Source organism: Spermophilus citellus (genome assembly GCF_964194105.1).
Source record: "Spermophilus citellus genome assembly, chromosome: 5".
Lineage (NCBI taxonomy): Eukaryota > Metazoa > Chordata > Mammalia > Rodentia > Sciuridae > Spermophilus > Spermophilus citellus.
Genome location: NC_138186.1, coordinates 165,384,618 through 165,410,502, shown reverse-complemented (window position 1 = coordinate 165,410,502; position 25,885 = coordinate 165,384,618). Strand labels below are relative to the sequence as shown.

Below are 25,885 nucleotides of genomic sequence, written 5' to 3'. Positions count from 1 at the left end.
CTTATTGTCTGTCTTTTTTTTTTTTAATATTTATTTATTTATTTTCTAGTTTTCGGCAGACACAACTTCTTTGTTGGTATGTGGTGCTGAGGATCGAACCCGGGCCGCACGCATGCCAGGCGAGCACGCTACCGCTGAGCCACATCCCCAGCCTTATTGTCTGTCTTTTTAATCACAGCCATTCTAACTTGAGGTGGCAGCTTACTGTTTTTCTGATGATTAGTGATGTTGAGCTTTTTTTTTTTCATATACCTACTGGCCATTTGTAGCTTTTCTTTTGAGATGTCTCTACTTAGGTCTATTGTCCAGTTTTTAATTGAATTATCTGGGAATTTTCTTTTGAGTTATTTGAGTTCCTTATTATAATAACTCATATATTAACCCACTGCCAGATTTACAGTTTACAAATATTTTCTTCCATTCTGCAGAGTATATTATATTGATTGTTTCTTTTGTTGTGTAGAAGCTTTTCACTTTGATATAGTTCTACTTGTTTATTTTTGGTTTCCTGCACTTTGGGGATCTTATTTAAAAAAAAAAAAAAACCATTGGCAATCTCACATAAGGTGATGCAGGATGTTCACATGAATTAACTGGGTTTATTAGGCAGCACGGAGCAACAAGAATATATCACACCTAGAAAAACAAAATAGTGAAAACCAAAAATAATGTGAAGTCAAATACTGAATGCTGGAGAGAAAATAGAAGAAACTTCCCTTCTTCTGGTTGCTTTTCAATTGCACAGGGTTACAATGCCTTTACTTTATTAAAGAAGTACTCAGACGAGGAATAACTGAAGCTGAGCAGCAACCCAACCAACAGTTTGCCTGAGGCAGCTTCTCAAGAGACTATCTCAGTGCATGTGCCTGGCACAACCTTCTTCAATGACTAATATGGTACAATAAAGTGCCTACTGTTGCAGACCCTTTTTGAAATACAGCCAAGTGTGTTCTTACTCCATGACAGTGGGAGACACTCTCTGTATCGAGGATCACCTGTTATTTCTTCTAAAAGAAGAAAAGTGGCACTCTTCTCTAAGCTGGCTTCAAGAACGCTCATCCTCCAAGCTGCAGAACTATTCCTTTCACCAGACGCTTTTCCAAGCATGCAGAGCCACCAGTGCCCCCACCCGTGATCCACTGGAACCCATGTGCGGTGTCTTTTTTATTCAGAAAAGATCTGACTCAGAGCAAATAAAAGCAACCAGTCCTTCCCAAAACATGACAGTGTTTAGTGGTGAAAACTGCTCAATGATCTGAAGAAACAAAGTTTCAAACAGCAAAATTTCATGAAATCGGAATCAGGTCACAAGATATAGTGGTGACTCCAGAGGAACCTGGCAGCAAAGGCATTTGTAGGTTCTGGATGCTGCCAGCTGCTCACAGCTCATCGGCCTCCAGAGCTGAACTCATGCTACCTTTCCTATTTCTGACATGGCTGTCTGCTCCACACTCTCCATGGAAAGAAACAGAGAGGGACATGACAGGTGGCGGTGATGACGCAGCTGCCATATGGAGATGACGGGATCCCCAACCAGGAGAGGCTTCCGCCAGGAGAAAACCACGTGGCGGTGGTGCTGCTTGGCTGGTGGGGTGGGTTTCTCAAACAGTAATAAAACCTGAGCATTTGAGGATACACTGTGACATATGCATTTCTGCCAAGAGAAAACTGCGCTTGTCTGGGAACAAGCCATGCAGTGAAGTGTCCTGGACTCACACCAAGGCCTGAGTCCTCGCATCGCCACCCACGAGCCTCTGTGGGCAAGCTACTGAACCTGCCTGATCTGGACTTTTCTATTAACTGAGAATAAGAACATTTTCAGAATAAGGTTCCTATGGAGATGAAGGGAAATAACACGTTAAAAAGCCAAGCACTTGGTTGGCATGTGACCTAGTGTCCTTTTCCCTTTCTCCCCTAAGGAATGACTTTAAGCACTAAAGTGCTTAAGCACTTAAAGTGCTCTTGTCATCCTAAATCTGAAGACACATCTCACCCCATCATGTGGCCTTAGAAAAGTGTCCTCTACTTTGGTTAGAGACTCTATGGGCAACCTCAGAGAACTGTCCACTTCACAGGAATCCATGAACAGCTTCCAACTCCAGGCCTGCAATTTGTCTTTGGAGATGATGCCTGGCTACTGTCTCAGGGCAGGTGAGTTCTATGCTAGGGGGCTGTGAGGAAGCAGTTCTGACCATCAGTGCAAGCACTGACTTAGTGTGCAGGGACAGCCGCCATACACTGTGCTTTTCATGTAGAGTCTTATTTAGTCCTCAGGAATCCTCTGCTCTGTCACAGGTGAGGAAACTGAGGCACAGAGATGTTAAATACTTCCCACTCAGAGGTCAACAGTGGGATTTCCTGCCTCTGCTGACTCCAGAGCTAATGCTCTTGACTACAACACGCACCCTCAGAGTGACTTGAGTGCCTCTGGGTCAGGAGATTTCCCACATTTGTACCTCTCCTTCAGGAAGGCTGGTTAGTAGTCACAGGGCTCGTGCTACCTCTTCTTTTGTCACTCCAAGAAGGCAGGTGGGAAGCTGATAAGGCTTTATTAGAGTCAGTCAATATTGTTACGTTTACCCTTACTAACAAAGAAACTCACACAAGAAGAATGTTGTCTTCAGGCAAAGGGAAGTTTGTCTTCTGTGATGGCATCTTATGATCCTTAGCCTGCTAATTCTCACTGACAATAAATCTTCCTTTCTTGCAATTTTATGCCACCTGAGTGGGCTATATCTTTCAGATGGAAGCTCATAGCTTATTTAAGGAACAGGCAGGAGAGGGAATCCTGTCCCTTAGAAATGTAGAGCAAGGCTCACGAGAACTCATTCTGGAAGAGTTAAAACAGTACAGGAAGCCCCATGAACAAACATCCCCAGAGGAGCCAGGCTCTCCAATCACTGTGCTGTCAATCTCCTCGACATGTGTCCTCAAACACAGGAGAAGGGCCCAGCAGCCACCCACCAGGTACTCAGGGACAGCATGGCTCAGTGGGGCATCCCTGGAGCAGCTCTCCTCAGAGTGGAGACAAACTGTACCAGAAAGGAAGGGCGGAAGACGGCAACAGGTGGCCACACTAACTGAAACCCCATAGAGGAGTGTCACAAACTCATGGCTTAGGGAGTAGGTTGTGAGAAACAGTCTTGTGGAGATGGCAGCGCAGGGAAAACACCTTCTAAAGGGAGGAAAAGAAACGTGCTAGGCGCTCTTCCAAGGACCCAAAGTTAATGCATAGTCACAGCCCTGAGCAACGGGGAAGGCCTGCGGCGGCTGATGAGCAGCAGCGCACTCAAGGGACAGAGGGCAAAGCTCTGCTTCTGTTCACTCAAGGGACAAGGGACAGAGGGCAAAGCTCTGCTTCTGTTCGCTCAAGGGACGGAGGGTGCAGCTCTGCTTCTGTTGTTTCTCCTCTGCCTGCTCAAGGAGGAGCTGGGCAACGCGCAGCGTTGTCGCCTCTGCACTACAGCCCTGGCCAGGGGTCGCTGGGCGTCATCCTCCTGGGAGGAGGCCTGCCGCCCACTCACCTGAGCCCCGCGGTCGTTGACCAGTTCCACAGACCACCTGCCTTCGTACTGAATCCACACGAATATTCCCCCATCTGCGTCGCACGTGGCCAGCTTCTGGTACGGCTCATTCCACCTCACCAGCACAACCTAGGAGACCACCAAGAAGACTGTTACCACGGGAGAAACCTGCCAGGGCCACAGTGATGAGGCCTTGAAACTCCAGAACTAAACAGTGCAGGGTCACAGGAAAAGGCTGGGGGACAACATGGGTAGAGCCACACAGCGCAGTCTCATGTGGCTCCAGACACACTTGACACATATCCTGGCAAACAGCAGTCACCTGGACAAACGTCCAAACGCTGCCCGCACATGCCCACCACTGTGAAGACAGGCCCCACCGGCACCCTGCACCTGCCTCTCCCACGTGTGCAAGGGTCCCTCACCTGCTTGTCCTGTACTGTGGGAAATGATTTTTACAAGATTCACTGTTTTTGAATCAAGTGTTATTTATTTAGTACAGAAAAAAGAAAGGGTAAGTCTTAATTTAGCTTCATTTTCCACCAGAAGTGAAATTTTCTGGCACCTTTTTCAAGGAACTATCTTATATCTGAAAAATTTGGCATCAACATGGCCAATTCAGAAAAGGTACGGCTGAAAAATCTAATTTGTTTTAGGATTTATCACAAAGGAAATATGAAAGCCAATTGTGTGGTGTATGCCTGTAATCCCAGTGGCTCAGGAAGCTGAGAAAGGAGGATGGCAAGTCTGAGTCCAGCCTGAGCAACTTAGTAAGATTTTGTCTCAAAATAAAAAGGGATGGGATGGGGCTGGGGATGTGGCTCAAGCAGTAGTGCGCTGGTCTGGCATACGCAGGGCGCTGGGTTCGATCCTCAGCACCACATACAAGTAAAATAAAGGTGTTGTGTCCACTTAAAACTAAAAAATAAATATTAAAAATTTCTCTCTCTCTCTCTCCCCCCCCCCCGCTCTCTCTTAAAAAAAAGGGGGGGGGGATGGGATGTAGCTCAGTGGTAGGGTTCCCCTAAATTCAATCCCCAGAGTATAAAACAAAAACAAACAAACCAAGTTAGAAGTTTCAAATTTCATGAGTGTAAGAACTAAATTCTTAAATTTAGAAAATTCTGAGTCTAGACAAATCACTTTCATCTTTCTCAAGTATAACTTTCTTAGCAAGTATCTCCTTCTTATCTAAAAAGGTAGAAAGTCAGTCAGTGGTTTATGACACTAAGTAAATGCCTGAAGGGTCTGAGATAAGCCCACAGAAGGACCAGTAAAAATCTAAAAGGGAGCGGGGTGCCTGGACTGGTCCTGTGGACCATGTGCCACAAAACCAATACCTTAAGTTCACTGTGGTGAAGTGCTCCTGAGGCTGACCCCAGCTAGCCTATCCTGATGACCTAATGAATTGGTTCAGTCAGATATTCCGCATGAATTTATAATTCTCATGCTGCTAGGCATGGTGGCACAAACCTATAATCCCATTGACTTGGGAGGCTAAGACAGGAGGATCACAAGCTGGAAACTAGCCTCAGCAACTTAGTGAGTCCCTGTTTCAAAATTTTAAAAATAAAAAGGGATGGGGATTGTGGCTTAGAAATTAAATGCCCCAGGTTCAATCCCTGATGCCCCCCCCCCATTTTTTAAAAATTATAACTCTCATGCTATGTGGCTAATATTGAATTAGAGGATATAAACCACCCCCGTTGCCCTCAGTGAGTTAAAGGAGGCGAAGAATATCTACATACGTGGGGGTAACACATCAGCACGGGAGGACTATCATGGGTCAGCAAGGGCACTATTATTTGTCAACATGTGAGCCCTGTCTACTCCCAATTTTCTGTGCCTAATAAACTCATTGTAACTATTGTAAACATGTGACACAGGCATAAAGGGTTTCCAATTTCTAATTTGGATTCTAAAATACAAAATGAGCCCATGAACTGATGGTCAAGGACTTCTACAATGCCTCCTGTCCCACTCACACCCATCTGTCCAAAGCACACTTCCTGCTTTCAGACTAGTGCACAAACCCATAACTCTTCAAAATTATACAACCTACACATCTGATTTTAGGTCTTTCAACATGCTTCCAGGGCACCAGAGCTAGGAGAGGACCCTAAGAATGGTCCGATTTAATTCCCCTTGAGCTAGCCTTGGTCTGTCATACTTGATGGTATCAACATTTATAAGATGCACAACAAAATCCTCAAAACTTCCAAGAGGAAAATAGTACTATAGCTTTTTAAAAACCCTGCAATAATCAAAGGAAGCGTGAGGTTGTGATCCTTGGAGACCTGTCGATGACTCATCACGCTAGTCAACTTGCAAGGATGAGACATCTAGAACTCTCCAGGAAGCTGCACCTGGTTGCATCCCTGTGTTAGAGAGCCCCTTCCTTGCTCTGGCCCAGCTCTGCAGATACAGTGCTGACACGACCCAGTAACATCAGCTTGTGGATAGATCTGCTGTTGAGGAAAGGGACAGGTGGGCCTGTCTTCAAATACTGACACAGCAATTTTGAGCATATTTTGCCAAACAATAACATAGAATTAGAAGTTTGATCCATGTTAAATCATATCTTTGAGCTATAAAAACTATTTCAAGTAGGTATTAAAAACTATTTCAAGTAGATAATTTTAAATTTCCAAAGGCTTTTAACAACAGCAAATACTGTCTGCCTGCCTAACATGAGCCAGACACTGTTAGGGGCTAAAAAGAGAGACTAGGACATCTCTGGCCCTGTTGGAGCTCAGTTTACTACACAGACATAATATGTGTGCCATTAAGGAGTTGTGAACATACCCAAGAGCAGGTATCAACATGCGGAGAGAGGAACAATAAATTAAGATCCCCTTATTTAAGGGAATCCACAAATATGCACGTAGCTACAATCTGGTCTCAACAGACAGACATTAATCACTGATGTCTACATCATTACACACTTCAGAATGGTGATCACAGAATAGAATCTGACAAACAAGAACACAATATTCATAACTGATCAGTTTTTAAGTTATATCTTTAGGTTAACAGAATGAACATTTGTCTGCTATGAGATTCTCTGCAAAAAGTGCCTCTAGACAAAGTGTCATATTTCGGAGGACAGAGGTTAGACACAATGTATTTTAGCCTTTTTGCATTTATTATTCACTACCAGTTCAGCTGCATAGTTAACCTCAACAGCAAAGCCCTTCTTCATGAAAACGGCCTGCACAATCACAGCGTTACATAAACATAGAAGAAGAGAGGAAAAAATATTTTAAGATTATTTCTAACATTAAAGATTTCTTGGTCTTATGACAACACTATTGCTGTTGCTGGGTAAATGAAATGTTCACAGATGCAATTTCATCCTTTGGTAGTTCTTAATCAGCTGAGATGCAGCAGTAAATGGAAATGTGGTCCCACCCCACACACTACTCTGAGTTCTAATGCATTTAGCTGGGTAGGTAGTTAACTTCCCTGCCAACTAGGGACAAAGTCTTTCCCATGATTCTTCATTTAAAAATGGAGTGAAATTGCGAATGTTTCCTTGGACTAGTATTCATTCTCATTTCCTCTCCTGTCTGCAGTTCACAGCTGCTGCCTTATTTCCCAGCATCTTATTTCCTGTTCTCTAAACCTTTCCAGCCTATTTGGCAGTGATAAGACTAAAGTGCTAAGAAATCACCAGCCAGGGGACCAGTTGGGTACTTAGTCATCCAGATTGTGTGGCAGGGTACTGTGAGTCTGCAGCTACCCTAAGGCACAGCTTTTCTTCCCCTGGGACTCTCTTAGTCTGGGCACCAAAGAAATTCCATGTTGAGGGTGGCTAGCTCAGGTGTGCTCTTCTATTAAAAAGATACAGGATGAGCTATGTTTTGACCTCTAACTTTGATTATTCAAAAAAATACAAGCTTAGGGCTGGGATTGTGGCTCAGTAGAAGAGGGCTCACCTAGCATACATGAGGCACTGGGTTTGATCCTCAGCACCACATAGAAATAAAATAAAAATATTGCATCCAACTACAACTAAAAGATATTAAGAAGAATACAAGCTTGTTATCTCCTCCAATATCAGATATGCTTCAATTTTATAGTTTATTAAGAGGTATTAAGGTAGAGAATCACAAGAAAAAGAAGGCAGGACTGCTGAAAGTCCACTTGGCCTGTAATCTAAGGCCCTAGACAAGTCACCTCACTTCCCATATCCAGAACTACGTTTAGGAGAGCAAAACAACTGTCACTTAGCTCACACCAAGGGCATTTGTCTTCTGGGTGGGAACTTTCCAAATGATGTCGACAGACATATTTACCCAGAAAACTACCTCAGTGAACAATCAGCATCACCAGTGTTCAGGAAGACTTCCCTCAGGCTATCAGAATGCAATCTGAATGAACACTAAGTACAAACAGCTCAAATTACGAGATCCCTGTGATCATCATCACTCACTTCTTCCTGTCCTATAATTTACTAAGAGAAACAACAATAACTTCAATTGTATTTAAAGGAAGGAAGGAAGGAAGGAAGGAAGGAAGGAAGGAAGGAAGGAAGGAAGGAAGGAAGGAAGGAAGGAAGGAAATGACTTCCAGTTTAATTTTAGATGCATCTAGTCATTTTAACAAAGAACACAAAGCATCCTAAAGCAGAGACTGGAAGACATTCATGGAGAACAACAGTTTTACAGACAGCTGCCCACTAGCACGCATCCCTGCAAAGCCTGTAAGTGATGGCCTCACCACTTGACTGACTGTTGCATGGACAAGGGTAACTTGGGGACCTTCTGGCTGTGCTGTTCCTTGTCTGCTAAGGGGATCATGGCAGCACATCCTTCATAGAGTTGTTGTGAGGAGTATAAGAAAGGTCCTTAAAAACAGTGCCAGGCACACAGCAAACCAAGAACTGAGAGCTCTGTATTACTGGTCTGTGAACTAAAAGTTCCAGAGGGCAAAGAATGGACCACCACAGTATTCGTGTGCAGTGTCCCCTAAGATGAGAAAAAGGGAATGACAGTTAACATCCTTCCCAGATGCACCTTCTGCTACCTGGAAGCCCACCACCACCACCACCACCACCACGTCCACGTGCTCCACGCCAGCCTGGCCTGGGATGGCTTCTGACCCTCTGTGCTGTGGGGAAGCCTTATGCTCTTCCACACTCCCTTTGCAGTGACTGTGGTGTATGCACTACCCCATGTTGGCTCATCCCAATGTTCTTCAATGAGCACTTAACTTTGCTTTCATTCTCTGTGGCCAGCAGTATGCCAGGCATAAAACAGACAGTCAACTTGCCTTCCTTAATTGAATTCCTCCTGGAGGATGGTGAACCACGGCTCTGTACAACTTTATACTATGCCCCCCACTTCCTTGAGACATTAAAACTGGTGCAAGTGAGATTTTCTTTTGGGTAATATCTTTATGGAGACAAAATTCACATACCATATAATTTACCCATTGAAAATATATAATTCACAGAGTTGTGTGACCCATCACAGTACATTTTAGAACAAATTCACTATCCTTGCAAAAGCCCCATACTCTACCCATCGCCACTCAATCCCACACTTCACCTAGCCTCAGGCAATCACTAATTTCCTTATGTTCTATGGATTTGCTTATTCAATACATTTTACATAAATGGAATCACATGATATGTGTGGTCTTTTCTAACTGGCTTCCTTCCCTTGCTATAAAGTTTCAAAGGTTCATTCACGTTGTAGCGTGTATCAGTACTTCCTTTACAAGTCCAAACACTGTTCTCCACTGTAGGGCTATACCCTACACTCATCAGCTGATGAACATTTGGGTCATTCATGTAACAAGGACTGAGAAGCTAATTTTGCTAAAAACACTGATTCTTCACTTGGTCCTACAAATTTAAAAAAAAAAAAAAGTGGCATCTTTGCCTCCATTTTGCCTTTGTCTCTTCTGTTTTGAACTGATCACCTGGGATTCTAAGAACCACAATCTGATTGATAAACATCTTCTAACAAGTTAAAACTATCCCCAGGCAACAGAAACTTTCTCATCACCCATGACCAGGTAATGATCCACCAGACCACAATCTGACCAAGCTGCTAGAATTCGTACGCCTCCTGCATACGTCTGTATGATCTGAGAGCTCATGTGAGTATCCCCACAGACAGGGCTGGAATCACTGGTGTCCTTGTTTCCCCAGTACAGCTATACTAATTAAAGTTCTTCTCCTGCTTATAGCCATTACTTTTCCATTTGATTTTGGGGTCAGGTGGCTGGACTTGATTGTTGGGGCGTATCTCTGACCTAGGACTCCAGCTATTATGAATAAAGCTGCTATGAACATTTGCATCCAAGTTTTTTATATGAACATATTTTTCATTTTTCTTTATTGGGTCAAATGATAATTCTATGTTTAACTTTTTGAGGAACTGCCAGACTGTTTTCCAAAGTAGTTGTACAGATTTACATCCTGACCTACTATGAATGACGATTCCAATTTTTCCACATTCTCTCAAATAATGGCTATTACCTGTCTTTTTAAATTATAGTCACCCTAGAAGATGTGAAGTAGTGTGATTTACATTTCTCAGTTGATTAATGATGTTGGGAATCCTTTTAGGTGCTTGTTGGTTGTTTAGATTTTTATTTTTATTTTGTTTTTGGCGAAACATTTATTCAGATTATTTGCCCATTTTAAATTTTATTTTATTGAATCATAGACATTTCTACTACATTTGAGAAAAAGCTCTAGATTTTATTTCCAGGTAACCCAATGTTTTTCTCTCACTTAAATCCAGTCCTGATCCATTTGTTCATTTAATTCAATTTGTTGATAAGAATGCCACAAATGAAATCATCCAGAGACAATAAAAGAATTCAGAGACCAAGGCGCCTCTAAAAGGGCTCTGAGCCTGAATATGTTTGGTGGGGGGGATAACTTTCTAGTTTCAGCTTCTTTAAGACACTTCCCAGGAAACTCACAGCTACACATTCCTTCCTGATACTTCTAAATCTTGTTGGAAAACAATGTACCTTATTAGATAGAGTTTGTATAACCAGGCAGGTGGGAATTAGGGAAAAAAAGAATTCCACCAAGTCTCCTGAGATTAATGTTAAACTACCATTCCTAGCCTCTCATCCACCATGTGCGAGCAAGAGTCCACAACTTCTGTAATACATAAAACTTGTTGAAATAACTGCATTCTAACTAGTCTTTAGGAAACCCAACAGTCCACACTTTCATCTCTTCACAATATAGCCTTTGATTTGCCTCAAAATCTAGTGAAATAACACCCCCTACAACTCTAACTTCTATCCTTTTCCACTCAATCTCAACTTATCTACTGAGTCAAAATTTACTTACAAAATGCTGAATCACACACACTAATAATTGAGGGTATAAAGTGCCTTCCATTTATGAATTATCATCCCCCCCCCCAGAATCACTTCCTACTCTCAAAGAAACATTTCTGTGTATATAGTAGTTATCAGTAAACTGGAATTAAAATAAGACACTATTTACCAAGCAGTCTGTCTCACAAATGAAGACAGGTTAGTGAGGTGAGACAACCTGCCTAAGGTCACATAGCAGATTCCAGGCTGAGTTAAGGGCCAAGCCAGAGCCCTTGTCTTCTTTCTCCTCTTCCTGGGTACTCATCAACCACACTATCCTGTGGCTGTCAATCACTCAGCCAATTATACTCCTGAAGCACCAACAGGTGCTGCTAGGAAGGAGATATGCAGAAAGAGTTGTCCCACTGCAAGAACCCCTGCAGAATGTCAGGACTGTTCTTTTTATTTACCTCTACAATACAAAAATGTCCTGGAAAATAACTAAAATAACTAAAATTATAGGTTTTAGTTCTGAGAAAAGAAAACAATCATGCTTAAAAATAACTAAATCGTCAGTGGTGGTGGATTAAAAATTATTTTATTCAAACTTTTCTCTATTTTCTGATTTTTCCTCCAATTAATATATTTTACTTTTATCTCCTCATATCTAAAAATAATTATCTTGTTTGCCAGAAGCCTTATATATCTTTCAGCAATGAAAATTAATTTTCACGTTATTTTAATCACACTATTTTATCTTCACAAATTTCTTAGGAGGTGCTGCAGTCCGGCTGCAGCAAAATAATGGAGGGGGGGTGACGAGCAACTTGTGTACATTGATACAGCAGGAGTGGGAGCCATTTATTGTAGGGCCGGAGGGGTATATATACATTACACACAGCTTATCTAATTAACATAAACTAGATACAGCAGTCAACCAGTAAGGAATCGCCACACTTAATGGCTCGCTGGCGTTACTTCACAAACCACTCCCTCTGCAAAATGCCAGGCGCCATCTTGACTTGTTTACAGACTCTAACAAGGAGGATGACTTACTATTACTCTAATCTCTTCATAAGAGTGGCCCAGAGAGAAGACACACAAATCTCCACAGATTTCTTTTTTAACTTAAAAAAAATTGGGCAATATTTGTGACATGCTCAAAAGTTCAGAGAAAAAGTCACTGTGAAGTATTCAGCATAAGACAATGTCTTCGGTCCTAATGGACACCCCTGTGTGCTCCTCTTAGACCTCAATCCTTCCTCCTCTGACAAAAAAAAATAATTTCCTGGGGCATTTCATGTTTTAAATTTACATAATTTTTATTATATATGTATGTATCCTCAGTATGTTTATTTTTCATAATTTTAAATATTGCAGAAATATTTAACAAACACCAAAGAATAACAATGGAGCTAATAAATCTTCCATGTTCCCACCAGCAATCCAGCTTAAAAATTATCAACTTAAGCTTTTTGACAATAGGCTCTAACTCACTTGTCTTCACCAGGGCACAGTCCTCACCTCATTTATCCATTCTCTTGCTAATGAACTTTTAAACTGCCTTCCTTTTCCTCCTGCTGTGACAAATATATATATATATTTGGCGGTTGTCCCTGATTCCTGGCACACAGCTCTTAAAAGCTCTGGAATCTCAGGAGTGATGAGTGTTTTGGTATGCTAATGAAATTAATGAGATTTGTGACCTGGGAATGCTAGATAGCTTTGGGATGGGGGGACTGGTAGCCAGAGAAACCAACCTTGTAACTATGGAGTTGGGACTTTCAGTCACAACCCTGACCTCTGGGAGGACAGAAGAGGGTATTTCAGACAATTCCCAATGAACAACACTTTAATCAATCTGCCTAAGTAATGGGACTGCCATTAAACCCCCCTGAACCATGGGATTCAGAGCACTTCCAGGCTGGTGAACACAATGAGAAGAGGGCATGGAAACTCTGTCCCAGGGCTGGGGATGTGGCTCAAGCGGTAGCGCGCTCGCCTGGCATGCGTGCGGCCCGGGTTCGATCCTCAGCACCACATACCAACAAAGATGTTGTGTCCGCCGAGAACTAAAAAATAAATATTAAAAATTCTCTCTCTCTCTCTCTCTCTCTCTCTCTCTCTCTCTCAAAAAAAAAAAAAAAAAAAGAAAAAGAAAAAAGAAACTCTGTCCCAGTCTCTCCTTGCCCTCACTCCTTGCCCTATGCATCTCTACTATTTGGCTGTTCCAGAGCTGGGTCTTTTAAAATATACTTGTAATACCAAGTAATTCAAGTGCCTTCTTGAGTTCTATGAGCCATTCTGGCAAACTATTATTAAATATGGTTGGAGATATGGGAACCTTGACCCACAGCCAAATCAGACAGAAGTGTGGATAATCTGGGGAACCCAATACTTGTGGCTAAGTAAGGATGGTCTTCTGAACAGAGCCCTTAAGCATGTGGAGTCTGATGCTAACTCCAGGTGTCAGAATTGAAGGATGCCCAGTTGGTGTCCGAGGGAGCTGGAGAGTTGTTGTGAAAGAAACCGCAAAAGTGGAGTCAGAAGTGAGTAAAAACAGACCACAGTTGCTTTACTAACAATGCCATTCACAAATACTGTGCTACAAACTTCCTTGTGGAAAGTGTTAAAGATTTCTCTGTTGAGAGCCACAACCAAGTAAAGATGGTGCCTGGCATTTTGCCAGAAGGAGTGGTTGGGAGGTGAAGCCAGCAAGCCATTGGGATGATGCTGATTAAGTTAAGCTGTGTATAATTATTGGGATGGTGACTGATTGCTGTAACTGGATGATGCTGGACTGGGGCAAGCTGTGTATTCAGTTGTGTATGAGGACCTCTGCTGTCCAGCAGTGGGGCGGCTCCTGCTGCCTCGGGTGCCCGCTACTTTTGAGTTCTCACAGAGTTCCCGTTGGTTCTCGCAGAGTTTCCATGGAGTTCTGGAGAGTTCCCGTGGGGTTCGGGCAATAAAGTAGTTCATGTTTGAATCTACAAGTGGTTCCTGAGCTCCCGGTTATTTTGTTCCCGGCCAGACTGCGGCATTTCTCCAGGGCATATTCTTAGGATGGGGAACAACTGGATTAAAGGCATGTGCTAGGCTCTTCCAAGTCATTTCCTGAAGTTACTGGAAGTTTTTATTCCATGAACGGTTTTCATTCCATCATGTAAGCTTGCCTTACATGCTAACTGTACTCAAAATTGCCAGTTTTTTTTTTTTTTAAAGACACTTTTGCCAATCTAACAGGTAAAGAATTATTTCATATTTTACTTGTAATGTTTATTGACCACCACAAATCCTGGCCAGGCCCTTTGCTCAACTATGTCCCCCTTTGTAATTTTCTCCAAGAAACTGAGTCTCAAGGATCCAACAGACCTACTGTCAGGCACTTGAAACACAGCCACACTCTTTGAGAAGTGCCACAGGAACTGGATGCATTGGAAGGGGGTTAAATATGGGCAGGGAAAGATGTAACCAACTTAGGGTAAATGCTCACAATTACTGATGGTCTTCTCTGTGTTCTTTTTGCCAACTTGCTAAGGACTGAAAGTGTGTTTTGCAGAGCTGGGTGTCTGGAGAGGTACTGAAATGGAGGCCACACAGAGGCTGCAAAGAGGTGGCTGGAGCTAAGAGCAGCTAACCTGGTACAGTTAAATGAAGGGCGGTGGGGCTGCTCCAACACAGATCTGAGGTCAAGCCTTGCAGCTGGTACAGGATTTTCTTCAAATGACACCTTTTCTGTGTTCCCAAAGCCTCTGCCTGCCCTAGTTGCCCATGTGTCTGCAGTAAAACTGTATGGCCAGACTTTCTGAGCAGAGGGGGTGGCCTTCTCTCTGATAGAATTACTGAAATAAGCAGAGTGTAAGAAATGCCGTCCAAATGGAAGAACAACATCCACAGAAGAAGAGGGGACAAGAATGGCCTTAACTACACAGAGGTGTGACTCTGAGAAAAGGATTAATGTCTGATGTTTTACTAAGGCACTGTGCTTGTTTCTTGACAAACCCTCTTTTCTCTGGTGTCTTCTGTCAGGTTCCCTAAAGGAAGGGACTGAGACGGGGATTCCTGTGCATTAAGTGGTTTCTTGGGGTTGTTCCTGTATGTGTTCAGGGAAGCAGGATGGGGTGGGGAATAAAGCAGGGAAGAATATGTGTCAGTGGGGACCAGCTTGTTCAGCTTGATGTCATGGAGAGCTGTGGGGGGTGCACTGCCTCAGTCCCACCTAGTCAAGGGGCAGCCTCTTGTGCTCCCTGGGTTTAGTTACTGGCTGTTTGACAGGAACAGGGGTGGGGTGGGGTTGGGTGGATAGGAAGAGAGACCAGGTGGCAGCTGAGTCTTAGCAGCCAACAGGCACGGCAGCTGGGGATGGGTACCCACAGGTACACTGCCCTTGGGTTCTAATACTCATCTCTGTGTTTCCTTCCTAGGCCTTTTGTCTTCCCACCTCCAATTGTTGAGAGCTCCAGGGCTGTGCTACTGTTTCTTTCCATTCTATAGTGATTTCCTAGGGATCTGCTCCAGTCTCAGCTCTGAATCCAATGTCCATCCATCTAATAAAAATGGATGACTTAGTTCCACACTCGCATGTTCATTTCCTTTACTCCATTCCCCTCTGATGTCTACCTGGATGTCTAACCGACACCTCAAACTTTTCACAGGTATTCCTGTTTGTTTCTTAGGGTGCATTTTATCTCATGGCCACTCTTTCTCCATCCACATGAACAACCCCATCCATATATAATTCCTACTAATGTCCACCCAATTTCAGACTTCCGTAGTTCTTGCCTAGTGTCATTTCTCTGTCACAGGATCTCAGGATACCAGATGATATTAGTCATCATGTCTCTTTAAATGCCTCTGTTTCTCGGTCTTTCCGTAATTTTGGAGACCTATTATGAAGTGGTCTCAGGAAATGTTATGTACAACGTCCCTCAACTAGGATTTCTCTGATATTTTCCTCCCAATTGATGGGTGGGGATGATGGGTTTTGAAGAGACTGCAGAAGTCAAGTGCCACTGCCATCACACCTTGTCAGTGGCACACACTCTCCACACAACTCATTACACTGGTATTATATGAGTCAGCTTTGTGTTATTACAATGAAATATCAACACAGGCTACTACTGTTTCATTTAGTTCACAGCTTTGCAGCTTCGAAATCCAAGATCAGAGGCAATGAGAGAGGCTTGGCCTCTGGTGAGGACAGCAGATAGTGGCAGATCATGGTGGGACCAGGTATAGGAGCAAATGGTTCAATCTTGAACCACAGCAGAGGGAAAGAGAAACAGTGTGCCCCAATCCCCTTCAAGGGACTCTATCTAAGGAACTCTATCTAGGTTTCCTCCTTAAAGGTCAACAGCACCTTCCAATGTTGCTGCCACCTGGGGAACAAGTCTTTATGTGGACTTGTGAGGGTAACTCAACATCCAAATCATAGCAAATACTAGCTTTGACCACCTGGATGAGGTAGTGTTTGTTGGGCTTCATCACTGTAAAATTACTGCCCTTCCTTTCCACGTGGAACTCTTTGGAAGGCAGTGGTGACACACAGCCTCCACTCAAGGAGATATGAATTATGCTTGCCTCCTTGAGGGTGGGGGATATGTGTGTGTGCGTGCGTATGCGTGTATGTGTGTATGCTTTTCTGCACAGATCTACATATTCTCTCCCATTTATTTTATTAGTATAGAGTTATAAACTGTTTGATGGTTTGATTTGGATTATAATCCAATACAACTCCACCAATTTTGTTGCTGAAATTGTTCTAGCTTTGACTACTGGAGTTCTTTTTGTGAACTATATCCCTTTGACATACTCCTCCTCATCACTGTGTGTAAGGTTTTTTTTTTTTTTTAATGCACTATCTTATTTTCTCCCACTGCAAGATACTCCCCATCATCATGCTTATTTTCTGCTCTAGACCTTGAATTAGACATTTCTCCATGGACCCCTGGTTCCATTTACTGGGAAATGGCATTAGAAACCAAGGTCTGGACACTAGTTGTACTCACTGATACTGGCGAGCATGAGCACAAGCAGGTTTTGACACAAAATGTTAACATATTATAATATGAGCCTGGGCCATCTTGTTACACTAGAAGGAAGGCAGGTATCAAAAGTCCTTTAGAACAAATTTGAAGAGGCTCTAAGAATGGAACAATTTGAGAGGATGGAGCTGTAGCTCAGTGGAAGAGTGCTTGCCCTGCATGTATGGAGGCACTGGGTTCAATTTTTAGCACCACATATAAATAAATAAAATAAAGCTCCACCAACAACTAAAAAGTATTAAAAAAAAAAGAATGGGGGACTGGGGTTGTAGCTCAGCAGTAAAGTGCTAGCCTAGCATGTGTGAGGCCCTGGGTTCGATCCTCAGCACCACATAAAAATAAATAAAAATAAATAAGTGAAATAAATATATTAAAAAAAAGAATGGAACAATTTGAGTATTCAAAAAGAACTCATGCAAGGCACTGAGAAAAGTATGCTAAAATTCAGAGTCCAGGATGATCCTAAAAAAATAAGACAAGCACTCTTAACCTTTGAAGAATGCTATAAAACAAACTTATTACTCTGAAAACTGATAAGGGAAAAAACCCAAATGCACATTTACCTGCCTTTTCTCATAAACAGTACCCCTTATAACAAATTAATCCTGAGTAAGGCAAAGTTTTTCTTTGTATAAATAGTCCAGTTATAAAGAAGGAATGCAACTACTAATGATATAATGGCTCTTGGCAATGATCGTCAATGGCTGCTGAAATCATTATGTAGAAAGTCAATAGAAATATAGTATGAATGGATTAAACGACAAGTCTTTTACATATTTAGAATAGCTAAAATCTGCCTTTCAGGAAGATTAGCACTTTTATGTTGATCATATACTCCTATAACATAAACAAAGGACAGAAGGGAAACAGACAACAAACCAAAGAAGGGAGGCTGGCCCAGAGGCACAAACCTGCAGTCCCAATTAGTCAGAAGGCTGAGGCACGAGGATTGGAAGTTTGGGGCCAACCTGAACAATTCAGCAAGATCCTGTCTCAAAATAAAAAGACTGGGGCTGTGGCTCAGCGGTAGAGCATTTGCCTAGCATGTGAGGCTCTGGGTTCAATTCCCAAACTGCAAAAAACCAAAAAACTGAAACAACATAGGAAGAAAGCCACAGGGTGAGGTCCTCTGTTCACATTTGTACATAATCATTTCCTTAGTGCAAACAAGGAAGACAAGATTCCCTCTGTAAATTGTTTAAGAATGAAGGACTCAGCTGGGCACGGTGGCACTCGTCTATAGTCCCAGCCAGACGATCTCTTGAGACCAGCTTGGGCAACATAGTGAGACTGTTTCAAAAAGGAGGAAAAAGAATCGGGAGGACATTCGTACAGTTAAACTCTCTTACAATAAGGAAGTTGAACGCTGATGCCACCCTTTGCACCCTGGGGAACACAAACCCATAGTTCTGGTGGACAGCACAAATGCATTGCTTAACACTGGCGATTCTGCGCATGACAGATACCAGAGACAACCAAGGCCTAGTGAAAAACAGTAGCCTGCCTACCTGTGAAGAAAACGGGTTTCGGGATGGGGGTGGTACCAGGGTTTGAACCCAGAGGCACTTAACCACTGAGCCGCATCCCCAGCCCCCCCTTTTTTTTTTCAGATAGATAGAGAGAGAGAATTTTTTTAATATTTATTTTTTAGTTTTTCGGTGGACACAACATCTTTATTTTTATGTGGTGCTGAGGATGGAACCCAGTGCCCCACGCGTGTCAGGCGAGTGCGTTACCACTTGAGCCACATCCCCAGCAACATCCCCAGCCCCTCCCCAGCCCTTTTTTATATTTTATTTAGAGAAAGGTCTCACTTAGTTCCTTAGGGCCTCACTAATTTGCTGAAGCTGACTTTGAACTCATAATCCTCCTGCCTCAGCCTTTCAAGCTGCTGGGATTACAGGTGCGTGCCCTGCACCTGGCCTGTGAAAGAAAACTCACTCTGACAAGTGGGGTAAGGAGAGCTATGGTAAATAAGCCAGGTTTTGATCAAGGAGAAGCCCGGATGGAATTCAATCTGAATACTCTTGACCAGGAAATGGAATATTACCGAGCACCATTACCACTTAGGAGGTCACAAAAAGTCCGAGGACTGTTACAGAGTGCTTAACAGGGACAGTGTCCACAGGTAAGAGGCCTGACCAGCAATTTCCAAACAGGATGCAGGTACTTCCAGGGTGTACATAAGACAATCCATAAGTGTGTGGGGAAAAAAAAGATGAAACACTTCTCTTCATAGTTATTTTTTTTAATGTTATTAATGGTGAATATTATAGACTGACGGTGGGCACCAGTGGGAAAAGTGGAATCCACAGTAATTCACTCTCTGCTTGCACCACACACGTGCTAGGAGGGGGGCTTCTGAGTGTGGCTCTACCTGAAATCTACTCATCTTACAAAACAGACAAGTGGTTTTAAAAACTCACTGCTGAGAAGCCAGAGTGAAGATAAAACTAATCCTGCAGACACTTCTTGGCAGAAGTGACAGCTTTCCCCTCCCAGAATGGTTTCTTCACCAACCCCTCATGAGGCAAAACAAATATGGCCTAATCAGATCTGATAAGACTTATGACAATGGCCCCCAAAATGAAATCATCACGAAAGAAGTCACCAAGTAGACCAAGGATCCACACACACAACTGTGAAGTCAAACACTACATCTTCAGAAGTTACCACATAACAGAACAAACCGATCTGCTGCATGGCAAGACACTGAAAAATATGGTTTCACTATTATCTCCTCATGCTTCCACAGTTTCTCCTGTGCCTCTGTTTTCACAATGTACAGTAACAACACAGTCGTATATATAAATGTGCAATGTACTGGGATGCCATTTATTGGAGATGCTGGTTCAAGAACAGTCTAGATGATGACTGTGTAAAAAACCTTTACATTAACTCAGTAAAATTTAAAAAGACTTATGGATAAATGTCCTTTAACTTGATAAAACTTTATCAAGATGGTAATTTTCAGTAACTGAACCCAACAGTTAATTCCACATTTATCAGTAATCTCCAGCTGGTTAAATATGATTTGCTGAATGCCAACTCCAAGGCCAGCAGATTACACAACACCAGCTAAGATGCCAGCAAGCACCCCTCTTGCCTGAACACTGGGATATAAAGAGCTGAGTGAAAATGGACAGCTGGACGCCACGGTGCAGAGGTTAATCCTCAACTTCTTTCAGAGGTCCTCTCATCAAAAACCATGGGAAGGGGCTGGGGATGTGGCTCAAGCGGTAGCGCGCTCGCCTCGCATGCGTGCGGCCCGGGTTCGATCCTCAGCACCACATACCAACAAAGATGTTGTGTCCGCCGAGAACTAAAAATAAATATTAAAAATTCTCTCTCTCTCTCTCTCTCTCTCTCTCTCTCTCTCTCTCTCTCTCTCTCTCTCTCTCTCCTCTCTCTCACTCTCTCTTTAAAAAAAAAAAAAACCATGGGAACCCCAAGGAGCCCCAAGTTGAGCACAAACATTCCAAGGCGGGGCACTGATGCTGGCAAACCTTCATGAACTCTGGCTGCAGAATAAACTAACTTGTTTGTGGCTTTATGCAAGTCTCATTCACAGAGGTTTTAAGTGAGAATTTTTTTTAAAGGAATATCATGCTCCAAACATTCTTTCTTTATTTATTTATATGTGGTACTGAGGATTGAAACCAGTGCCTCACAAATGCTAGGCAAGCTCTGTACCACTGAGCTACAGCCCCAGCCCATAAGGAATAAATTTTAAAATCAAAACCAATTACCTTCACCAATTATCAAGGTAGACCAATGATATCCTGATCTCCCAAGAGCTGGACTTGAAACCCACTCTCTCCAGGGGGGAGCTTTGAGGCCAGTGTTTTCCACAAACCAACTAAAGCGTGGTCCTTGGACTGGCGTCACTGCCAAGCTTGCCATGGTACATCAGGACCTACCACAGACCCAGGGAATTAGAACCTGCATGTTAACAAGCATTTCCCAGCACGTTAAGGTTTCTGGGGAAGGGTACTAAAGGAGTACTGGAGTGGAAATTGCTGTCATGAAAAATGCTGAAACTGAGCTCCACCATGGGTGAAAGGCAATGCTTCCTTCCTCAATCACTGTGTTACCTACTCAGCACCTGCAAAAGATACCTGGGGTGAAAATTGCCAGGGGCTCACGGGGTGAGAGTCTGGGGTCATTTATTGGCTTGGCTAGCAACAAACCTTCTTGTCTTTTATTTTTTCTCCTATTAGTTCATAAATCCTAAGGCAGACTTCCAATCTTTCAGATTCTCAAGAAATTGGGGATTAATCTGTATAGTTGCAAGACTGATGCAGAAGAAAACATCTCATTTCTAACTGAACACCAATTCCTATGAAAAGATGTACCTGGCAATAGTACACACATAACACGCAAGTACAGACACATACATACAAATCTAGGTTCTTCTCTACTAGAGAAAATGTCTGACAACTGAAAGATTAAAGTAACCCAAGCCTCAGTCTAAGACTGGCTTGCCACTTAGGGAGTGGTAAAGTCCATGACATATCATTACCAAGATGAAGCAAATAACTAGTTCAAAGAAAGGTCATGTAATTTTGTCAAGGCATTTAAAAAATAAGAAATTTCAATATTAGATGTCTACTAAAGAAAATTGGTTTCACTAAGCCTACATTGGTAGTTCTGTAGGCAGCTGAATACCTGAATATTTTTTAATAAATTTTATATACAGATCCCAAAATTACATTTCATAAATGAAACTTCTTTGATTTTGGGGAGGAGGGAGAGGGGTAGCATTGGCAGACTATAATAAGTTGCACCTCCTATGACTTTCCCCACCCCCAGTCCCACAGGCAGGCCTTTCTAAATTAAGAAGGGTGAAGCAGGCATTTGCAGCAATGCAGATCAGTCTAAGCATAAACATCACTGGCTTCATCACAAAGTGGTGGCCCTCAAAATCCCAGTGGACAAGCCCTCTCTCACTCCCAAGATGATGGCCTATCCTTACTCCCTTCCTCTCACTACTGAAGAAGGTGAGAGCTGAAGTTTCACTCTAGAGGCCCCACCCAGTGGCTGAGGAGGTGGGGGCAGGGGGTGCACATGAGTCAGCCTACAAAGAGTTTGCTTGCTTTGGACTGGTTTGGAGAATTGGTGAGGTCTCTTCCCACACATGCACTAGATAATCTGTTGACTTTGAACAGCTAATGACTACAGGTTGCAAAGGTATCAGGCACCTGTTAAGCCATCACCCACTGCAGAAGGTGGCCCAGCACAAACCTGTTACTTTACGGTTTTCTGGGACTAGAACTACCTTCAGTTTCCTAAAGAACAGCCTCTGGCTTTCAGCCATTTGCTTTCTAATTTTCATGGTATATGTAAAGCTGGAGGCCATCAATATATTTTATACCTCAAAATAAACCTCATCTTGATGAAGTAGGAGGATAAGATTAATAATCTACTAGAAATTATATTATAATTTCACCTTGGCTCAGACCACTTATAACACATATCAGACCTAGGAACAAGTGAACTGATTCTGCAGGATTGAGAGTACAGACTGATACCGCTAATCAATCAACAGTGGGGTATGTTTTGCTGCAATGACAATCTCATTAACATAAAATAGCACAGGTTTATTTCCTGACTGTGCTTTGTACCCCTCTGGGAAGACTGTCTTCACTCAGGGGCAGAGGTTAGCAGGGCCTCTGATACATATAGCATGGTCAATGGCACTGCTGGGAAGAGACAGCACGAAAGATTAGGCAGAGCTTGCTTTTTCAAGGTCTCTGCAAACACTCCACTAGACAAAGCCAGTTAACCGAAAACATCTAAAGGCAAAGAAGAAGTGCAATCGCAATCTTGTGTCCCTGGATTGAGAACTGGCCAAATCACTCAGGTGACCATGAGTCCCCACCCCAGATCCCAGCAGGCATGAACAGTTGTCAGATGGGCAGACACTAACTAGCTCAACACTAGCCCGCAGACATGTCTTCGCTTACTATGATTACCCTGGCTGTGCAATTCCAAGCTGATCCACCTCTCCTTAATGAGATCACCTCAGACTGCAGTCCAGCTCAGCTCATGACTCAGAAAAAAGCACATGGGTTTCTTGTGGGAAAGTTAAGAACAGCTGGATCCCTTCCCACCTGTGACTAAAGCAAAGCAACCTAAGTTACATTACAACGCATGCTGTGTGTCTGCAGAAAAGCAGCATGGAGTGAGGACCCCCCTAACAGAAACACTGCTTATCTCTAGAAAATGGGTTTACAAGCAGGTATATATTTTTGTGTATTTAAATTTGGTTTACAAACAAATCTATATTATTTACCTAATTTCATACAAATAATTATATAAAAACTAGAGGAAGCTATATTATATTTGGTCCTTTCTGTATATTTTCAGGAGACCAATCTTATAATAAATTCCTTCTTTATGTGTTACTTTTTCAACTCTGACTTTTTAAAATACTGCGTGTGATGTAAAGAAAGCAAAAGATGATTATCAGAATACCTATTTTATTGTTAAAATGGATCTCTGCCTCAAAGAAGGTAAACACAGTTAGGTTTTCTATGAGTTTTTCTTCATTATCTGATTAAACTGCCTACAATTGAGGAAGAAGGTGACAGGAGAAATCAGGTGATGCTTAGAGAGAGCAGAGATCTGAAGATGCAGTCTAAACCCTGGACCAAGACAGGCCCAGTCAGACCAACCCGGGACATTTCGGATAGCTGAGGCAATACATTCTCTGTTTTGAGTTAAGTTAAAGTTGGATTTCTGCAACTTTCAACTAAAATGATTTCAATTATTTTAATTGAAATTGCTCAATTGTGTCCATCAAATGTAACAAAGGATTAAGAAAATGCTGAATAAGGGAAAATGCTGTTTCTCTACTCAGCCAAGAAATAAAAATTTGTTTAAATGGGTACAGTGGCAGTACAAGAAGGCAGATTGCTTGCCCTGCATCCAATCCCAACATGCCCCCTCCTCTCTGCCTCTGTTCATTTCCAACCCTACCCCTTCCACGCAGGCTGCAAGTCACTCTGGAAAGCAGCCAGGCAACACATACCATCCCTGCTCCCAATTCATTCTCCTTCATTCAGGAATCCCATGTGTGCTGCACTGGGACAGAAAAATCACTTGAAAGCCTGTGATTCAGAATGCCTGGTCTAATTTAAAATTTATCTTAAGGAAAAACACTTCACTGCTAAGAGAAAAATACTTTTAAAATATTCTTAGAAATATTTACCAATTTTGCCTTTTGTATACATTAAACTCCCTAAGAGAACCCTCATAAACTAAAGCTGATTATAAACTGTTGTAATGACTATTTGGCTTAAGTCACGGTTCCTCATCCTTTTCTGTTGGGGGTGGAGGATCAAGATTTACTTTGTATACCTGAAATTATTAAAAGGAAACAAAAGAACTGCTAATGACCTTGCTTGAATAAGGGCTGGTGTGTTGTTCTTTTTTCAAATTTAAGTCACACCACTTCATAATAAAATATTTATAGATTTTATTTGAAATTTCACAAAAAGAAGTAAATTCTAACACTCCATCTCCTACCCAAACACTGCACTATATAAGAAAGACATCCAAATAGCATTGGAATTGTGAGTATACTGCTATTTTATTTCAAATATTTTCATTTTATTCCTACTTTAGTTTTGTTTTTGGTACCAGGTATTGAACCCAGGGGCAATTATCCACTGAGCCACATTCCCAGCCCTTTTTTATTTTTAATTTTGAGACATAGTCTCACTAAGTTACCTAGGGCCACACTAAGTTACTGAGGCTGGCTATGAACCTACAAACCTCCTCAGGCTCCCAAGATGTTGGGATTATGGGCATGCAGCACAGCACCTGGTTTTATTCCTACTTTAAAATAAAAACAGGATCCATACAAAATAAAACAATCCTGCTCACTGAAATTCTTTGTTCTTGAGTGTTTAACTGCTAGGAAGCCATTTATCAACTACTTGGTTCCTGCCTTCAATTTGCTTAGCATTCTGTTTGTTCCTTTTCCTATTGTGATTTGATTTTTCTATTGGACATAGTAATAACTTCTCCTTACGTAGAAACCCTCACATGAACCACACTCTATATAGATGGCCTCTGAAGACATTTCCAGTTACAAATATATTTGATAGATTAAAATACAAAGATTGAGAGCTAAACCAATTAACTCTGCGGGAATCAACTGTCTATGCAGATAGAGGTATGAACACTTCATTGTGTCAAGTCAACTCTAAGAAGTGAAATATGCAATAACATAGCTACTGACAGATACTATCCCATAGCCAGGACCCTCCCTGCGCCCATACTGTAGAAACTGACCAAACAAAAACAAAAACCTGGAATTCAGATGTTTTCATTTGTTGTTCTTCCTACTTTAAGAAGGGAAGGAAGGAGGGAAAAGAGGAAGAGAGGAAAATAATTTCTGTTAATACATGTCTGAATAGTTAAATATGTTATGGCAATCTGTTAATTTAAATGGCAATCTCCCTTCTTCCTTCCCTCCTTTCCTTCTGAAAGTTACACACTAGGATACCATAATTTAATTTAAAAAAAAAAAAGCTGTGTACACTTATGTGCAGGAAAGTATGGAGGGTTTTGGCCTCTTATGTGCACAAGAATGTTCAAGGAAAATACTAAACTGCTAATCATTACTTCTCACTTCATATAGTTCTTTTACTCTTTGAATTTCTTATTACACACATATATGACTTATGAAATTAAAATATTTTAATACTATTTGAACCACACAAAACTATCTAGCACAACGTCTCATTAGTGTGCACATAAAGTTGTATACCACAGACCTGACACACCTGATTTCTCCTGTCAGCTTCTTGCTCTGTTTTAGGCAATTTAATCAGATAATGAAGAAAAACTTAAAGAAAATTTAACTGTGCTTATCTTCTTTGAGGCAGAGGTCCATTTTAACAATCGAGTAGGTATTCTAATAATCATTTTTTTGTTTTCTTTACATCATGTGCAATACTTTAAAAAGGCAGAGTTGAAAATGTAATACATAAAGAAGGAATTTATTGTAAGATT

General features: G+C 42.0%; 1 protein-coding gene across 4 annotated transcripts in view; it reads right to left on the bottom strand.

Moving 5' to 3' along the window:
• Positions 1–25,885, bottom strand: part of TULP4 (TUB like protein 4) — a 215,071-nt gene that overhangs the window by 60,328 nt on the left and 128,858 nt on the right. For all 4 annotated transcript variants that reach the window (XR_014022153.1, XM_081295460.1, XM_081295458.1 and 1 more), the window contains one exon: positions 3,525–3,653. Coding sequence is in view for 3 of the 4 variants with exons in the window: in XM_081295460.1 (XP_081151586.1) it covers positions 3,525–3,653 (129 nt within the window). In the remaining variant the exon portion in view is untranslated. The remainder of the gene's footprint in view (positions 1–3,524; positions 3,654–25,885) is intronic.